Source organism: Meriones unguiculatus, chromosome 11 (genome assembly GCF_030254825.1).
Source record: "Meriones unguiculatus strain TT.TT164.6M chromosome 11, Bangor_MerUng_6.1, whole genome shotgun sequence".
NCBI classification, from domain to species: Eukaryota; Metazoa; Chordata; class Mammalia; order Rodentia; family Muridae; genus Meriones; species Meriones unguiculatus.
The window spans coordinates 74,729,433-74,744,169 of NC_083359.1; the positions used below are offsets into that span (position 1 = coordinate 74,729,433).

Below are 14,737 nucleotides of genomic sequence, written 5' to 3' on the forward strand. Positions count from 1 at the left end.
ACAGGCACAGGCACAGGCACAGTAAAGACAGAGGCACGCTGATTTTCCTTTCAAATACATGCGCTTCAGGTTTGGTGAAGAGCCATCAAGGGAACACCTGAAGGCAATTTCAGGTCTACACACACATGCACCTACCCACACATACAAACACATACACATACCCACATACACACGCACACACGCAAGTAGAGTATGGAGGATCAAGTAAATGTGGTAAAAGATCAGGGTTCACCACTGGATCTAAGTAGTCAGCATATGGGATTTGCCACACTGTTTTGTTCACAGAGAATCATGCTAAAAGCAAAATGGAAAAGTAAATTTGGGAGCACCTTGGCAGAGGACAGGCAGGAGAGCTGCTGCTTCCTGACCCTCTCATACCTTTCAGGTTGCTGAGAATGTCATTGGCTTCTTGTAAGGTGTTCCGTCCCCTTTTAGCAGCTTCTTCAGCAAGAGCCTTGGCAGCGTCAGCCCGGGCTAGGAGTTGGTCGGCGGTCTGCAAATGCATGGCAGGTCAGAGGGCAAACCTTCCCGGATCAGCCTTGCCAAAAGCAGACAACCCCCAACAGCCACAGCTCAGAGACTGAAGCAAGCCGTGGGCTCGCCACAGCTCACACCTGAGCTGTTCAGGTGCTGCCTCAGGAAACGGCGCCAGCAGCAAATCTCACTAACCTGCTGTTCGGCTTTTCCCTTCTCGAGAAGGTTCTTTACTTCATGTTCCTTCCCCCTCATGTCTTCCCTAAGGTCCTCGTAGTCCTTTAGCTTCTGGTCAATCAGACGGTCCAGATCGGCAGCTTCTTTCTTGATTTTATTTGCTTCATTCTGTGACAAACACATAAGGCGTTTAAGTGAAATGACGACAGTGAATGACAGGCAGTGTAGGAACGCCGTAACACTTAACGCTTGATTGACAGCTTTAAAAGACAGCAGAGGTTAAAAGTTTATGGGCTTTTTTTTTTTTTTTAAAGAAAAAACAAGTGTACTTGAACGATCTCAGTGTTTTTTGTACTTGGGTGAGTTTTTCATAGCTTTAGTCAATCCACACCTCGGTCAAGATGCAGAAATAACCCCTCCGGGTCCCTTTCAAGTAACTCTCCCCTACCTTCCCCCGAGCCCCCTCAGCTCCGCCCCTGACTGCCACCATATCAGCCGTGGCCATTTCCATATTTCCTGCATATGGACTCAGACAGCATTAGGTGTCTGAAGAGACCTAAACCTAACGTTTATGTCTATACCAGTTGACACCTCAGATATAGGAAGACAGTAAATTTCAAGTTTAGTATTAAAAACATTTATAAGGAGGCTTTGAGGAACTAGGGTTCGAATGAAATGAAACACTACCACCTCCCAAATATCCTACCTGCCAAGGATGTTGGTATAGTTCTTGTTCTCTAGATACCCATTACACAACGCCCAGGAGGAAGGCTCTAGCCATATTGTGCTTCAAGTAACTCAACTATGTCACAGTTTCGGTTTTCATGGAAGTATTCATATCACCAAAGTAATCTTTGCTCCTTCACGTCTCCAGTGTTTTCACTCACTAACTTCTATTTGCATAATTAGAACAGAACTCACCTTTCCAGTGAGGCACATGTAGGACTGGGGAGAAGCAGGGCAGTCAAAATGGCTCTTACCCAGACTAGAGGGACAGGGATGTGATGGGGTCACCGTGACCACAGCCTTTGCACACATACCTCCAGCGCCTCAGAGTCCACAGGGCTGAGCTGGGCCACACTGGCATAGATCTCTACGGCTCTGTCACCTGCTCGCTTGGCTTCCTCGTGGACTCTGGCAGCCTGCTTCTCCAGATCCTGAGAGATGTTCTTTGCTTGTTCATACCTAAGGAACAAATGATGTAATCATTTAAAAAAAACAAACAGCTGGGCTTTTTGTTTTAACATCTTAATATTAACAAAAAAAAAAAATCTAGTTAATATCACTGGGACAGCACCTCCAAAAACCTCACAGAAAATGTACAAATGCTCTCATTTTGATGCCAACACTTAGCTAAAAGTTAATTTCATTTTTTTACTTCTATTTAGCTTACAGTATATAAACTGAGCACCCCTAACCCCAAATTCCAACTCTGTCATTTTTGGGCATCCTTTGTAATACCACTGGAGGAGAATTTCATACATGATTCCATGTAATGGCTATTATAAAACTGCAGACACATTACAAACACTATGTAACATTTCAGGGTATATGCACACAAACAAAAATGAACTTTATGTTTAGACTTAAGTCTCATCCACATCTCATTTTATATGCAAATACATATACATATATCTATGCCTATACATACATACACACACGAACACACATATCTATACATATCTTAAGTCCTAAACACTTGTGGTCCCTAACCTTTCAGATTAGGGGTATTAAATTTACATCGTCTTCCTTTAGACCCAAGTAAATGTTGGCAGTCAGCATGCTCTCTCCCTCTCTCCAGTTTTCATCTATGAGGATCTTAAGTATATGGCTAGTTTAATTACCATCTTCTGCAGATGGTAAGTTACAGAGCTTGGAGTGGCTGTGCATCTCCTCTCCAGTCACCCCACCATCCGTGATGAACCTCACGGGGCAAAAGTATACCCAAATCCACAGCACTTGATTATTCACAGAACAGGACTGTGATTACACTCACTTCCTATTAAGCTCTTCAATCTCCAGTGCAGTTTGATTTTCTCCGGCCAGGGTCCTCAAAAGCAGATTATATGCCTCAGTGGAAGTCTCATTGGCTGTCTTTGCCACGCGAACAATGTCGTCAGCTTCCTGCTTATGGCTGTATGTGTAGGAGGAAAATTAAAAATAAACCATGAAAGAGACATTTAGCAGGGAAAGAAGTAAGATTTAGGTAATGTTTACTTTGTTATTTTAAATATACTAATATGGGCAGAGATCTAGGAATACTGCAAAGTCTCATTTGGAGTTTCACAATCTTTTCAGGCAGCTAAGTTTACAAAAAGCACCTGTAAACTGAGAAAAGAGTATTTTCTAAGAAAGTCAGTGGCACAAATCTGTGTTTTCTTAGAAAACTGATTTTTAGTTGAGTGTGCTGTGGTAGCTCCTGCCCATAACCCTAGCACTGAGGCAGGAGGATCAGGAGTTTCAGGCCGGATGAGTTACAAAGTGAGATGCAGAGGGCAGTGAGGAGAGAGAGGGAAGCAGGCAACTAACTTTATTTAGAATGTTAGCAATTTACCCATCAGACTGTGATAATCAGAAACTTTGTATCTAGTCCGGAACACAAGCCCCAGGCCTAATCTTTATCATATAGTCTGCTGGCATGCATGGTCACTGCACAGTCTCCCTGCAGTTTCTATGTGGTCACTGCATAGTCTATATGGTTACCACACAATCTCTACAGTTACTGTTGCAGGATTTTTGATCACACTGTGAACCTAGAGATTGTGTCACTTACTGGAAACAAACAAACAAACAAAAGACAACTGTTTCTAGTTGTGACATGGCTCAGCCCTAGTACACACCTACAGTCCAAGAGTTTTCTGCTTGAATATTGTAAACAGAATTAAATAAAGTCAACCGTAAGGCAAGAGGCAGAGCAAGCAACCAGTTGACAAGAAGTGAACATATGGTTAAGAAAAAAACCATAGAGAAGAACAGGAAGGCAAGAACATGAACACGGAGACAAAGAGGCAGAGAAGAAAGGGACATCCGGTTTAAAGGAGGTTGTTTGAGACACGGTGAGAGACAGGCATTCCTTCTGGGATGTCTGCTGAGGAGGAAGGTCAGCTGGGTGCTTTCTCTGCCTCTCTGAGCTAGGAGGCTTTCTCCCCAGCACCTGGCTCTCAGCTAGGTAACAATGCATCCTAGCTGGCTAACAATGCTGAACGATTTTCTACTTCTAACTTCTCACGTTGAACTCTGGCACCCAGCATGTGGCCATTCTCTTTGTCATAAGAAACTTTCTTCCTAAGTCCTTGCATGAAGCCCACCAGATCAGTAAATATTCAAGACCTAGCTTTCTTGGGAGGCTCCATGTTTTCGGCTATCTTCCTTTAATAAGAGAATCCAGCTGTGAAACCATGCCTGTTCCACAAAGCTGATGACATGGCTCCCAGGTTCACACTTACCAGAATAGAAAGAAGCCTGCTAAGGTCAATGTAGCCTAGGACCCATCAGAGGTCAGTGCCACTGCTCTGAACAGTGTCTACAGTCTGACATTTGCACAAGGCTTCCTGGTATGTCCCACACTACTGAGGTTCTCTACCTTGGCTTCACACACAGACGATGCCTCACCGATGCCTCATTCTACCATTTTAAAAAAGCGTTAAAAGGTTGATTCCTTCTGCAAATTACAGCCTTGCAAAGAAGTTATCTTATAATTAGTTATCTTATTATCTTTAATTATAAGATAATAAGTTATTTTACAATAAAAGTGTAAACAAGCAAACAAACCAGGAATGAAATGGTCAATGTTCTTTGGCTAAATTAAAATGTGTAATGAGTTAGTGTTTTCTATTGAGACCTGAAAATTAAATATTTGTTGAAAAACTAATGTAAAATTTTAAATTAATAACTTCTGTTGAGTTTCTTAGAAATCTACAATTTTGAAGACTTTAAAGTTAAAAAAAAATCTAGAAAACTTATGATCTGAGAAATATGTAAATGTCATTTTGTTCTAAACTATTATATTCTAATACTTAAAGTAAATATTCCAGTTTCAAAGTGGGAAAAAAAAAAAGAGTATGTGTAGCTGGTACCATTTCAGAGAGGGTAAAGTTTACAATGGAAAGTTCCTATGGGAGGGGACAGGGCAGCATGCACGTATTGGCTGGGGTGCTATGCCTGAACCATAAAGCCTGAAGTCTAAAGCCCGAAGCCCAAAGCATGAAGCCTGAAGTCTAAAGCCTGAAGCCCAAAGCATGAAGCCTGAAGTCTAAAGCCCGAAGCCCAAAGCATGAAGCCTGAAGTTTAAAGCCTGAAGCCCGAAGCCCGAAGTCTAAAGCCTGAAGCCCAAAGCATGAAGCCTGAAGTCTAAAGCCTGAAGCCCGAAGCCCGAAGCCCGAAGCATGAAGCATGAAGCATGGAGAACACCACAGCTTACCGCTCTGCAAGCCTTCGGGCTTCTTCTGCCAAGAGGGTCATGTTGTTTGGTTCACCTGTAGACTCTGGCTGGGTGATTGACTGAAGAGGAAATAAAACACTTATTCTCAAAAGACTGAACTGTTTAAATTCCATAAAGCAAGTATTAACACTAAATTTTTGTTAAAGTCTTGCAAAATAATGTTTCTTCTTATTTCTTATTTTGAGAGCTCTTCTGACTGGTACCTTTGGTTGGAAATTATATCTATTTTGAGTACTACAGAAGAGGCAACTCAGAGAAAGATCCTAGATAACCCTCTGTTTTCATCCAGTTCCTTCTGGTTTGTGACAATTGTTGAAGTCTGGACTTGAGGTGGCTTCCTCAGGCTCCTGTATCTGAACACCTGGTCCCTGGCTGGCATTTAGGGAGGCTATGGACCCTTAGGAGGTGGTTCACTGGGCCAGGCCTTTAGGAATAGCCTGCTCTGCTTCTGTCCCATCCTTAGCTTTTAGATCTGGCTTCTTTATGAGAAGCCACCACATTCTTCTGCCACTACCAAAAGCTGCCCCAGTGCTTTGCCCAAACCGAGGAACTGTGAGCCAAAGAAACCTCTCCTGTCTTAAGCTGTTTCTGTTCAATCTGCCACAGCGAGAAGAAAAGCAGCCGCTCTAATGGCTCTGAGCAGCACGGCCCTCCTGCTCTGGAGGGCCAGGTAGGATGCTTTTTACTCCACTGACAGATCTGCTAGATTACCCAGAGACCCACCCAGCCCACCGGACCCTCGGAATCACTCACCACATTGGCAGCAGCCATTTTTGCTTTCTCGAGCTCCCTGGAGGCGATCTCAATCAGCTGCTCCGTGCTCTCCACTCGGGTCCGTGCTTGCTCAGCCAGGACCCCAGTCTCTTCGATGGAATTCCGGATATTCTGCAATCGGTTGATTTGGCTATGCAGACTGCTGTTCACTCTCTGAAGGCGATCCATCAAGTTTTGATCTATGTCTGAAAAAAGCATTGCAAACACACAGTCTGTCTATTATCTGAGGGGTGCACCATCTGTGTGAAGCTGGGGTGCACCTTTCAGACACGTTTCCCTTAACACGCAGCAGAGGTGAGGTCTCTGTGGTGCCCATCATGCTTTCGCTGCAGCAAGCCTCCCTGCACTGTCTGTCCCAGTCGACTCCCTTTCCCACTCATCACTGGGTCCACACCCTTACAAAACAGTTGGCAGAGCAGAGGCGGTCAAGCATGAAAATGTTTGATGAAGAAAAGTAAAACTGATCTTTATACTGCAACACCTGCCAGATTTAGCCACAGCTACACACTGTTAAAGTGCCGTCCGTCCTAAAAGCCCAACACATAGCTGTTAAAAAGGACATTTGAAGCAGATGCCAGGTATGGTGCATGTCTTTAGTCCTAGCACTCAGGAGGCTGAGGGGCTGAGGCAGGTGGCGCTGTGTCTTCCAGGCCAGTCCGGTCTCCGTGCGAGTTCCAGGCCAGGTAAGCACACAAAGGAAAACCCTGACATGAATCAAACCAAACCATATGAGACCAAACCAAACCACACCACACCACACCACACCAAACCAAACCAAACCAAACCACACCAACAACCAACCAACCAAACACACCCCATCATTAGATGTTGAAGTTGAATTTTAAGTAAGTATACATTTTGCTCCTCCCTCACCCCACCTCTGTCCCAGCAAATGTATGTAATTTTCAGTTGGATTCCTGCTTCCACATAGTTTCTCAAATTGAACTTTACTATTCCATTCAACTTAAACCTCACACATGGGTCCTAATAAATCAAATGATAAATATAAACCTGTGCAAACACAAAGCCTGCCAGTATTAAATTCTCACAGGTCATGAGGTTTTAATATACAAAACTCCGAGTTCTATTCAAAATTGACCAGTTCTTGGAACAGAAAGGAGCCTAGAAAGAATCACACACATCTTCAGCCAGCCAGCTTTCAAAGGAGTTGCTAAAAACACACACCAACAAAAGAGTAGTAAGTTCCTTAGATAGGACCGTGAAAGCAAAGGGATGAAGCAGAGATGAAGCAGTACCTTTAACCCTACCACCAATGAAAGACCAACTCAAATGAACTAAGCTCTTGAACAGAAAGCTTGGAATAATGAAATTACTAAAAGAAAACAAAAAATGCTTTAGGAGACTGGAATTGGCAAGGGATTTTTTGGATAAGACCCCAAAAACACAGGAAATAAAGCAAAACTAGACAACTGTAATTACATCAAACTGAAGAGCTACAGAGTAAAGGGACCCATCGAGAGTCTACACAGACAACCACAGACCGGGAGAAAGTAAGAACAAACCATGCATCTGGCAATACTTAAGAACTTAAAAGCTCATTATCAAAAGGGCAACAAAAAGCTAATGGGCAACACACATAAACAGACACTTCTCAAAGGAAGACACACAAATGGCAAACGGACATATAAAAAATGTCTCAACAGCATCAATCACCAGGAAATTCAAGTCAAAAGCTCACTGAGAGACCACCTGACCTCAGTCAGCATGGCTTCTGTCAGAAAGGCTGAACAGAGCGAGTGCTGGTGAGAACAGGGAGAAAAGCACATCCCGCACACTGCTGGTAGGTATGAGTTAGTGCAGTCATCATAAAAACACGTAACACTAGGACAACATGATCCAGTAATCCTAACCCTACAGACATATTCAAAGGAGAAGTCGGAGCGCATGCGAAAGAGACACCCGAAATCCCATCTTGGAGACACCATTCTCAATGGACAAGCAGTAAAAACAACCAACCAGTCTACCAGTCAATGAGTAACAAGACGGTGTAGAAACACAAGGAGATACTGCTCAACCACAAAAAGAAACACAATCCTGTTATCTGCAACTACATAGGTGAGCAAGTGAAATAAGCCACATACAGCAAAAAATGCCACATGACCTCCCCCAGCTGTGGAAATTTTAAAAAGCAGGTATCAAGGGAACAGATGATCATGGCAGCAGAAGGCAGCAGATGTGGAAGAATGGGCAGTGTCCAGTCAGACGAGTCTGAGAAGTTCTGACGTGCTACTGAACAGTGAGTGGTGACTTCGATAGTCAGCACTATTCACTTAAAGACGTTAGAAGACAGGGTTTCGAAAGTTCTCAGCATACAGAAATAGTCAATGTTTGAGGAGCTAAATATGGTTATCCTGATTTAAACTCTGTGCAATGCATATATGCACACATATCAAAACATTATTATTCTATGAATGTATGTGTAATTTTTATATTGAAAATTTTACTTAAAATGAGCTTAATTTTTAAAAACTGAGCAGTTTTAATTTCAGTGTGATACTATATTAGAATCTAAATTTTCTAATGAATGTAAAAATATGAGAGTTCCAGCCAGGCATGGTGGCACATGCCTGTATTCCCAGCACTCAGGGAGTCAGAGGCAGGCAGATCTCTGTGAGTTAAGGCCAGCCTGGTCCACAAAGCCAGTCTAGAACAGCCAAGGCTACACAGAGAAACCCTGTCTTGAAAAACCAAAGAGAGAGAGAGAGAGAGAGAGAGAGAGAGAGAGAGAGAGAGTGTTCCAAGTTAAGATCAAATTAAATAAACACGAGTTTGGAAAATAGCAACTTGCCAGTAAGGCCATGACACACATGCAAACTGCTGTCCATGCCTAACGGCACAGCACACCCTGCTTAGAGGACACCTGGCACAATTCTCTGATAATCTGGAGATTTTTAAGAAACTGTGAAAATACAAACAAGATCAGCCAATGCTGTTAGCGCAGTCGCTATCTTCAGACTCTCGGGACCAGAGCTGCCACTCCTCATTGCTCACTAGAGTGGCACCAGAAAAGGCAACAGAGACACTCACTGGTAGGCTCATGTCAACCGTCCCCCAATTCCCAGTGTCGACCTGTTAGCCTTAAACCATACCATGTAATCTTTCAAGTCTGCAGAATAAGCACATTCAACTACAAAGTGAGTGTTTACAGTCTCAAAAGCCAAATCATTAGCATTTTCATTCTTGGCTAGTCTGAACCTAAGCAGGAAAGGTCAGCTGGGAAGTCCACTACTGAGGAACCCCGGAAAGTTAATTTAACCCCAGCCTCCGAGAAGCTCCCAGGTCTAGGAGAAGCAACAACCCACGGTGCTGCCAGCCTCCAGGTGATTAAAGGAACTGAGGTGGAGTCCAGCCAGCACAGGAAGTATGTGGTTCCTGTGGTCAGAGGACACTGCCAGTAGCTCGGCTATACCAACTTGCATGGAATGTTGGTGCCCAGACTCGCTGCCCTTCTCTGGCCCTGGGACTACTCCTGTATGCTGGTGGTCTGGCCCAGAGCTTTCTGTCATATCCTGGTTAGCCCGACTGGCACGTCAGAATATAACCAACCTCATGACTCAGTGTATACAGAAAATGACTTGTGAATTTGTTGTTTTAACAAAGCATATTATGGAAAATTACACGCCGAAGTGGTTGACGAAATGGACATCTTAAATAAGGGTGTCCATTCTTCCTGGGCAGTGTTTACCACTTAAAATGGTATAAACAAGCAACCCCAAATAAATACACAAAGGCATCTAACATTAAAACAAGTCACTGACATCTTACACTTTTCAATATATAAAAATGTCTCACGTGGAACAAACTGTGGACTCTCATAAAGAAAAAAATAAAGCAAACAAATTTACCATAATCAGATTATATCATTACTTCCTTCCCTATTTCAATAATCATTAAAAAAATTCTATACATTAGTGATATTTATATAAAGAAAAAAAATAATGTATTTATTCGACAGGCAAACTTCTCCATGTAACTCCAAATGGATATATGTTTACAAACCCAAAGTGGCCATGGCCCCTGTCCCATGCACGCTAGCTTTAATGAGCATTTATTATGTGCACCCGGGAGCACACTTGTCCCCTGATGGAAAGCCCCACACCAAGTGGACTCTATCCACCTTCTCATCCCTGGTGCTGAGCTCAGCATCAGGCTTACTACAGGCACTTAGTAGAAAAGAGTTTGCCTAAGCTCAGGGGAAAAAAAGCTTAGGTCAGAGGAAGGAATAAAAACAAAACTTTAAAGTGATCTAAAAAGGAAGTATCTGAATTGGGCAGTGGTGGCACAGGCCTTTGAGCCCAGCACTCTGGAGGGCAGAGGCAGGCCGGGCTCTATGAGTTCGAGGCTAACCAGGTCTACAAAGTGAGTCCATGCTGTCTCAAAAACACAACACAAAACAAAACAACAAACAAACAACAAAACTGAGAATTTTATAAACAGTATTATTGTAAATTAGAAACAAAATCACCAATCCACCCAGTTTGGTCCCGTGTACCTTTGACACCCTGAGCCTCACGGAGGAGGTCTGTAACCTCCCTCTCTGCCTCCTTCAGTCTGTCCTCGAAGGCTTGGTCTGTCACCGTCTCATCCCCAGTGCCAAGGTTTGCTATGAGGCTCTCTAACTCCTGGAGCTTCACTCGGTGCTCAGCAACCTAAGGAGGGACGGTAGAGAGGTCAGCATGCCTGCTGCTGGACCGGAGCGTTAGGCAGTGGGAGTCTGTGCGCGCACACAGACAGCACAGGGCTTGTCTGTTTCTCTGGCCTCCAAGGCAGGCTCCTAGTGCCATTCTTCCTGCACACATGGTCTACTGATAGTTCTCCACATTTCTACCCAGGCATCTCCAACAAAACTCTAGAATCTGTTCTCCATGAGGACTCTTAGCAAACAACACCTCCAGCAATGCTAAGCCCATTCCTGAGTCTTTTTTTCCCTGTCCTGACACCATGCATGTATCTTGTCTACTCAAGGGCTTCCCCTTAATCCTGCCCCTAATAACAATTCTTCATTTGGCCGTCAGGACACTCCTCTTCAAATATAATCAGACTTCTGTACTTTCCCACTGGATTAGGAATGATTCCCAAACTCTTCACTTACTGTCAACTTGGTCCTATATCATGTACCCTGACAAAGTCCCTCCCCGGGGAGGATCCAGGTAGCTTCCAGGGGCCAGGTCTTTGCCTGCCAATTCCTCTTCCTCACCCTTCAGACCTCACATCACAGGGCTTTCCTTACAGAGGCCTTACACAGTTTGCGATAGTCACTACCTCTGTTCTCTCAGTCGCTTATCTCAGGAGTTCTCTTATGTACGAAGTTCTGATCATTTTCTCCCTAACTAGGACATATGCCTTTGAGAAGAGAGACCAAGTCGAGCTTAGAGTACACTGAGTTTCTGCTTTACGTCTGCTGAAGGAAAGAGTGAGTGAGTGACTGCATTACTGCTTACCTTATCCTTTACCAGGCGGTAACAAGCTGGACACTCCTGGCAGCCGGGCCAAGACCGATTGTAGAAATAGTTCTCTTCACACTGGTCACAGCGATTTCCCACAAAGCCCTCCCTGCATTCACAACGGCCATCATCTTTACACTGGAGTGAAAGGGAGCCTTCATGATGACAGTCACAAGCTGCAGGAGAAGAGAATTCTCATTTTAACTCAGGCTGAGTACCATCATTCTGAGTACCTATAAAAAATTCATTCATGAGACTTACAATGGCTAAGCCCGAGCAGCCAGACATTTTAAAAGAGAAGACAAATTGTGAAGTAAAATGGGCATCCTTTGGAACACAATTTGTGTGTGTGTGTGTGTGTGTGTGTGTGTGTGTGTGTGGTGTGTGTGTGCTCATGTGTGCACATGTCCCTATAGAGGTCAACACTGGGTATCTATCCTCTATCACTTTCTACCTTATTTCTGTATTTTATTTTATTTTCCTTTCCTATCCTTTTCTTTTCTTTTCTTTTCCCTTCCTTCCTTCCTCCTTCCTTCCTTCCTTCCTTCCTTCCTTCCTTCCTTCCTTCCTTCCTTCCTTCCTTCCTTCCTCCCTTCCTTCCTTCCAAGACAGGGTCTCATTATGTAGCCCTGGCTAGCCTGGAGCTCACTATATAGACCAGGCTGGCCTCAAACTGACAAGAGATCTCCCTACCTTTGCTTCCTGAGTGCTGGGATTAAAAGTGTGTACCACTGTGCCCAGGTTTTCAGACACGGTGTCTCAACATTAGGTAAAAGCCTTGCTGGGCAATGAGCTCCAGGGATCTACCGGCTCTGCACCAGAGTTACTGGGGATCTGAATTCAGGTTCTATTGCTTGAATGGCAAGCACCTTATCAATGTGGTCATCTCCCCAGCCCCTTGGGGCACATTTCATATGACACAGCAATTACACAGAAATGCCAGGCATGGTGGAGAATATGCCTCTCGGAGGTAGACGAAGGGGAAGTGAGGCCAGCCTGGGCTACACAGAGAAGAACACACACACACACACACACACACACACACACACACTTATCAAACTAAGCAGTGCTCTTTTTCATGTGACTCAGGAATTCCTCTCTACTTTCATCTTTCCACTGCCTAAATTTCTCTAAGAAATAAGAATACCCAACGTTAACACTTTCTTGCATTACTTTACAGTTTGTTTCCTCACTTTGTTTGCTGAACTGAGTCAATGACTTGTGTTAGCTACATTCCACAGGAGAAATGAAGAAATTCAGAAAGGAAAAAAAGAAAACTGTTCTGATTTCCAGGCAAGTGTTTATGCCAAGAAGACGCAGATGTTTATATGCAACTGAACCAAAAAGGCCTCAAGGGTGGAAAGTGACCTCATTAAGCCAACAAACGTTGAACAAAAAAACCCATTACTGCTTCCTTATCTGCAATGAAAATGTGATCAATAAACAAGTCTCAATAAGCAGAGTGGGAGAGCTCAGTACTCAAAGAGAGCCCTTTTTTTGAAACAAGATTACATAGAGGAATAAGTATAAAAAATATAAAAGGGGATATCAATAAGGTGGTTACCAAGGAACCAAAAAAGCCCTTGATTTCCAGAGTTTCATAATATGCCCCACAGGGTTGGTTCACTCTGCATGTCTTACGTTTGCAGCCTTCAGGTCCAAACCCAAAGTGGTTGGTCTCACAGCGCTCACAGTGCTGACCGGTGATGCCAGGCTGGCACTCACACTGCCCAGTACGGATGTCGCACTGCCCATTGGTGGAGCCCAAAGCATGGCAGTCACACCTGAAAAGAAACACAAGACACTTCTAGCAAAAGCAGAGCAGAGCGTGAGCAACACTCTCTCAAAGGCAACATGGTAAGGACCGCTGGTTGCAAAGTTGAGGGTTGCCACTGAGTCCTAGCGCCCAGGCCCTTTCTGTGAGTGCTGTTCAGGCTCTTTGCCACGCCTCACCTCCAGACTGAAACCCTATGGGCACTGACCAAGAACTGGGAGGCTGCAGCCCTGGGGAGGTGTCTCAGAAGAAACCTGGCAATCTGCGTTTTGTGGAATGTCTGACACACCAGGACTGCTATTGTGCTATCCCTTCCGTCCCTTACTCAAATCCTATCACACGGCGCCTTCCTGTATCAGACACTAGATTCGTAAGCAACAGCGAGCCATCCACTAACTGTAACTTGGAAAGATGGGCTTCTTATGACACAGACAGCAAAGATGGCTGTCTCAGGCAGCTCTGAACTCTCACCTCTCGCAGCCTTGCCCGCTCTGCAGGTTGTAGAAGCCAGGGTCGCAGGCACCACAGTCCCGGCCGGACACGTGAGGCAGACACTCACACTGCCCCGTCACAGGGTTACAGCTGCTCTGCTGCTGTACTGTCCCATAGGGATTGCAGGCGCAGGCTAGGGCGGGAGGACAGAAAGCGACAGACGAACATTACCAGGGAGAGCGGTAAAGCGTAAGACCCACACTGTCTATGCAGAGAGTCTGGTCTATACACAGAGTCTCTGTGTCTAGTCACACACTCTGTGTGGGTAATCTGAACAGAGATGTGCTATCAATTAAAACACACCTCACTTTGTGGACCTAGGGTGAAAAAGAACGCCCATTCCATTAGCGGTCTGTAACTGACTACTAGTTGAAGCCCTGAAACATAAGCTACGTCGTTAAACATGATACATTAATTCTCCTGTTTCACTTTTTAATGCAGTGTCTAGCGATCTTAAGTTGTGCAAGTGGTCTGCGCTGCATTTGAACAAACTTCTGTAAGTGCTGGAAGAGACGCAAATCAAGGTGTGCGTGTGACGCACTGTGGCCAGCGGCTAACCTTTGCACTTGTCTGCTGGACTGGCAGCCAGGGGATTTCCAAAAAAGCCTTCTTTGCACCGGTCGCAGTAGAAGCCAGCCGTGTTATAGATGCACTTCAGGCACTCTCCAGTCAGGCGGTTGCAGTTACCGACCGCGTTGGGGTCTATGTTGTCGTTGCACTGACACGGGCGGCACAGTCTCACGGGCCCACTGCTGCCCAGAGGGTCTCCAAAGTAGCCGTCATCACAGAGTTCACATCTCTTGCCTGGGAATGAGTGGATCCGAGGTTAGAGGGGAAAGGCCTGAGGCACCCTGCTGTAGATTAGCAACGGGAACACACTGACTATTCTCACCATCCTATACAAGGTCATGTGGTGACGTGCAGAGAGTCCCGGGCTGTGGACCCAGCAGCGGGCCAAACCAGTGCAGTGGCCTGGACATACTCCTTCAGTACGGTGGTCCCTGGTTTGCCTACCTCATTTCAAATTCTCTGATCACCTGTTAAAGTTCTCGATGAATGAGATAGGCCCAAGGTTTACCAGACTCTGCCTTCCGAAGGAATAAGCACATCCACACAGGCTTTGGGTGCGCTTGAAAAAGT

At 44.8% G+C, this 14,737-nt stretch overlaps 1 protein-coding gene across 1 annotated transcript in view; it reads right to left on the reverse strand.

The window, feature by feature from the left end:
- Lamc1 (laminin subunit gamma 1) overlaps window positions 1–14,737 on the reverse strand; it is a 117,433-nt gene that overhangs the window by 8,971 nt on the left and 93,725 nt on the right. The window contains exons 14-24 of the mRNA XM_021632861.2: window positions 14,156–14,401; window positions 13,577–13,730; window positions 12,973–13,115; window positions 11,329–11,507; window positions 10,380–10,536; window positions 5,846–6,051; window positions 5,072–5,151; window positions 2,648–2,785; window positions 1,692–1,836; window positions 670–819; window positions 379–493 (exon numbers count right to left, since the gene is read on the reverse strand). Coding sequence (XP_021488536.1) covers window positions 379–493; window positions 670–819; window positions 1,692–1,836; window positions 2,648–2,785; window positions 5,072–5,151; window positions 5,846–6,051; window positions 10,380–10,536; window positions 11,329–11,507; window positions 12,973–13,115; window positions 13,577–13,730; window positions 14,156–14,401 — 1,713 coding nt within the window. The remainder of the gene's footprint in view (window positions 1–378; window positions 494–669; window positions 820–1,691; window positions 1,837–2,647; window positions 2,786–5,071; window positions 5,152–5,845; window positions 6,052–10,379; window positions 10,537–11,328; window positions 11,508–12,972; window positions 13,116–13,576; window positions 13,731–14,155; window positions 14,402–14,737) is intronic.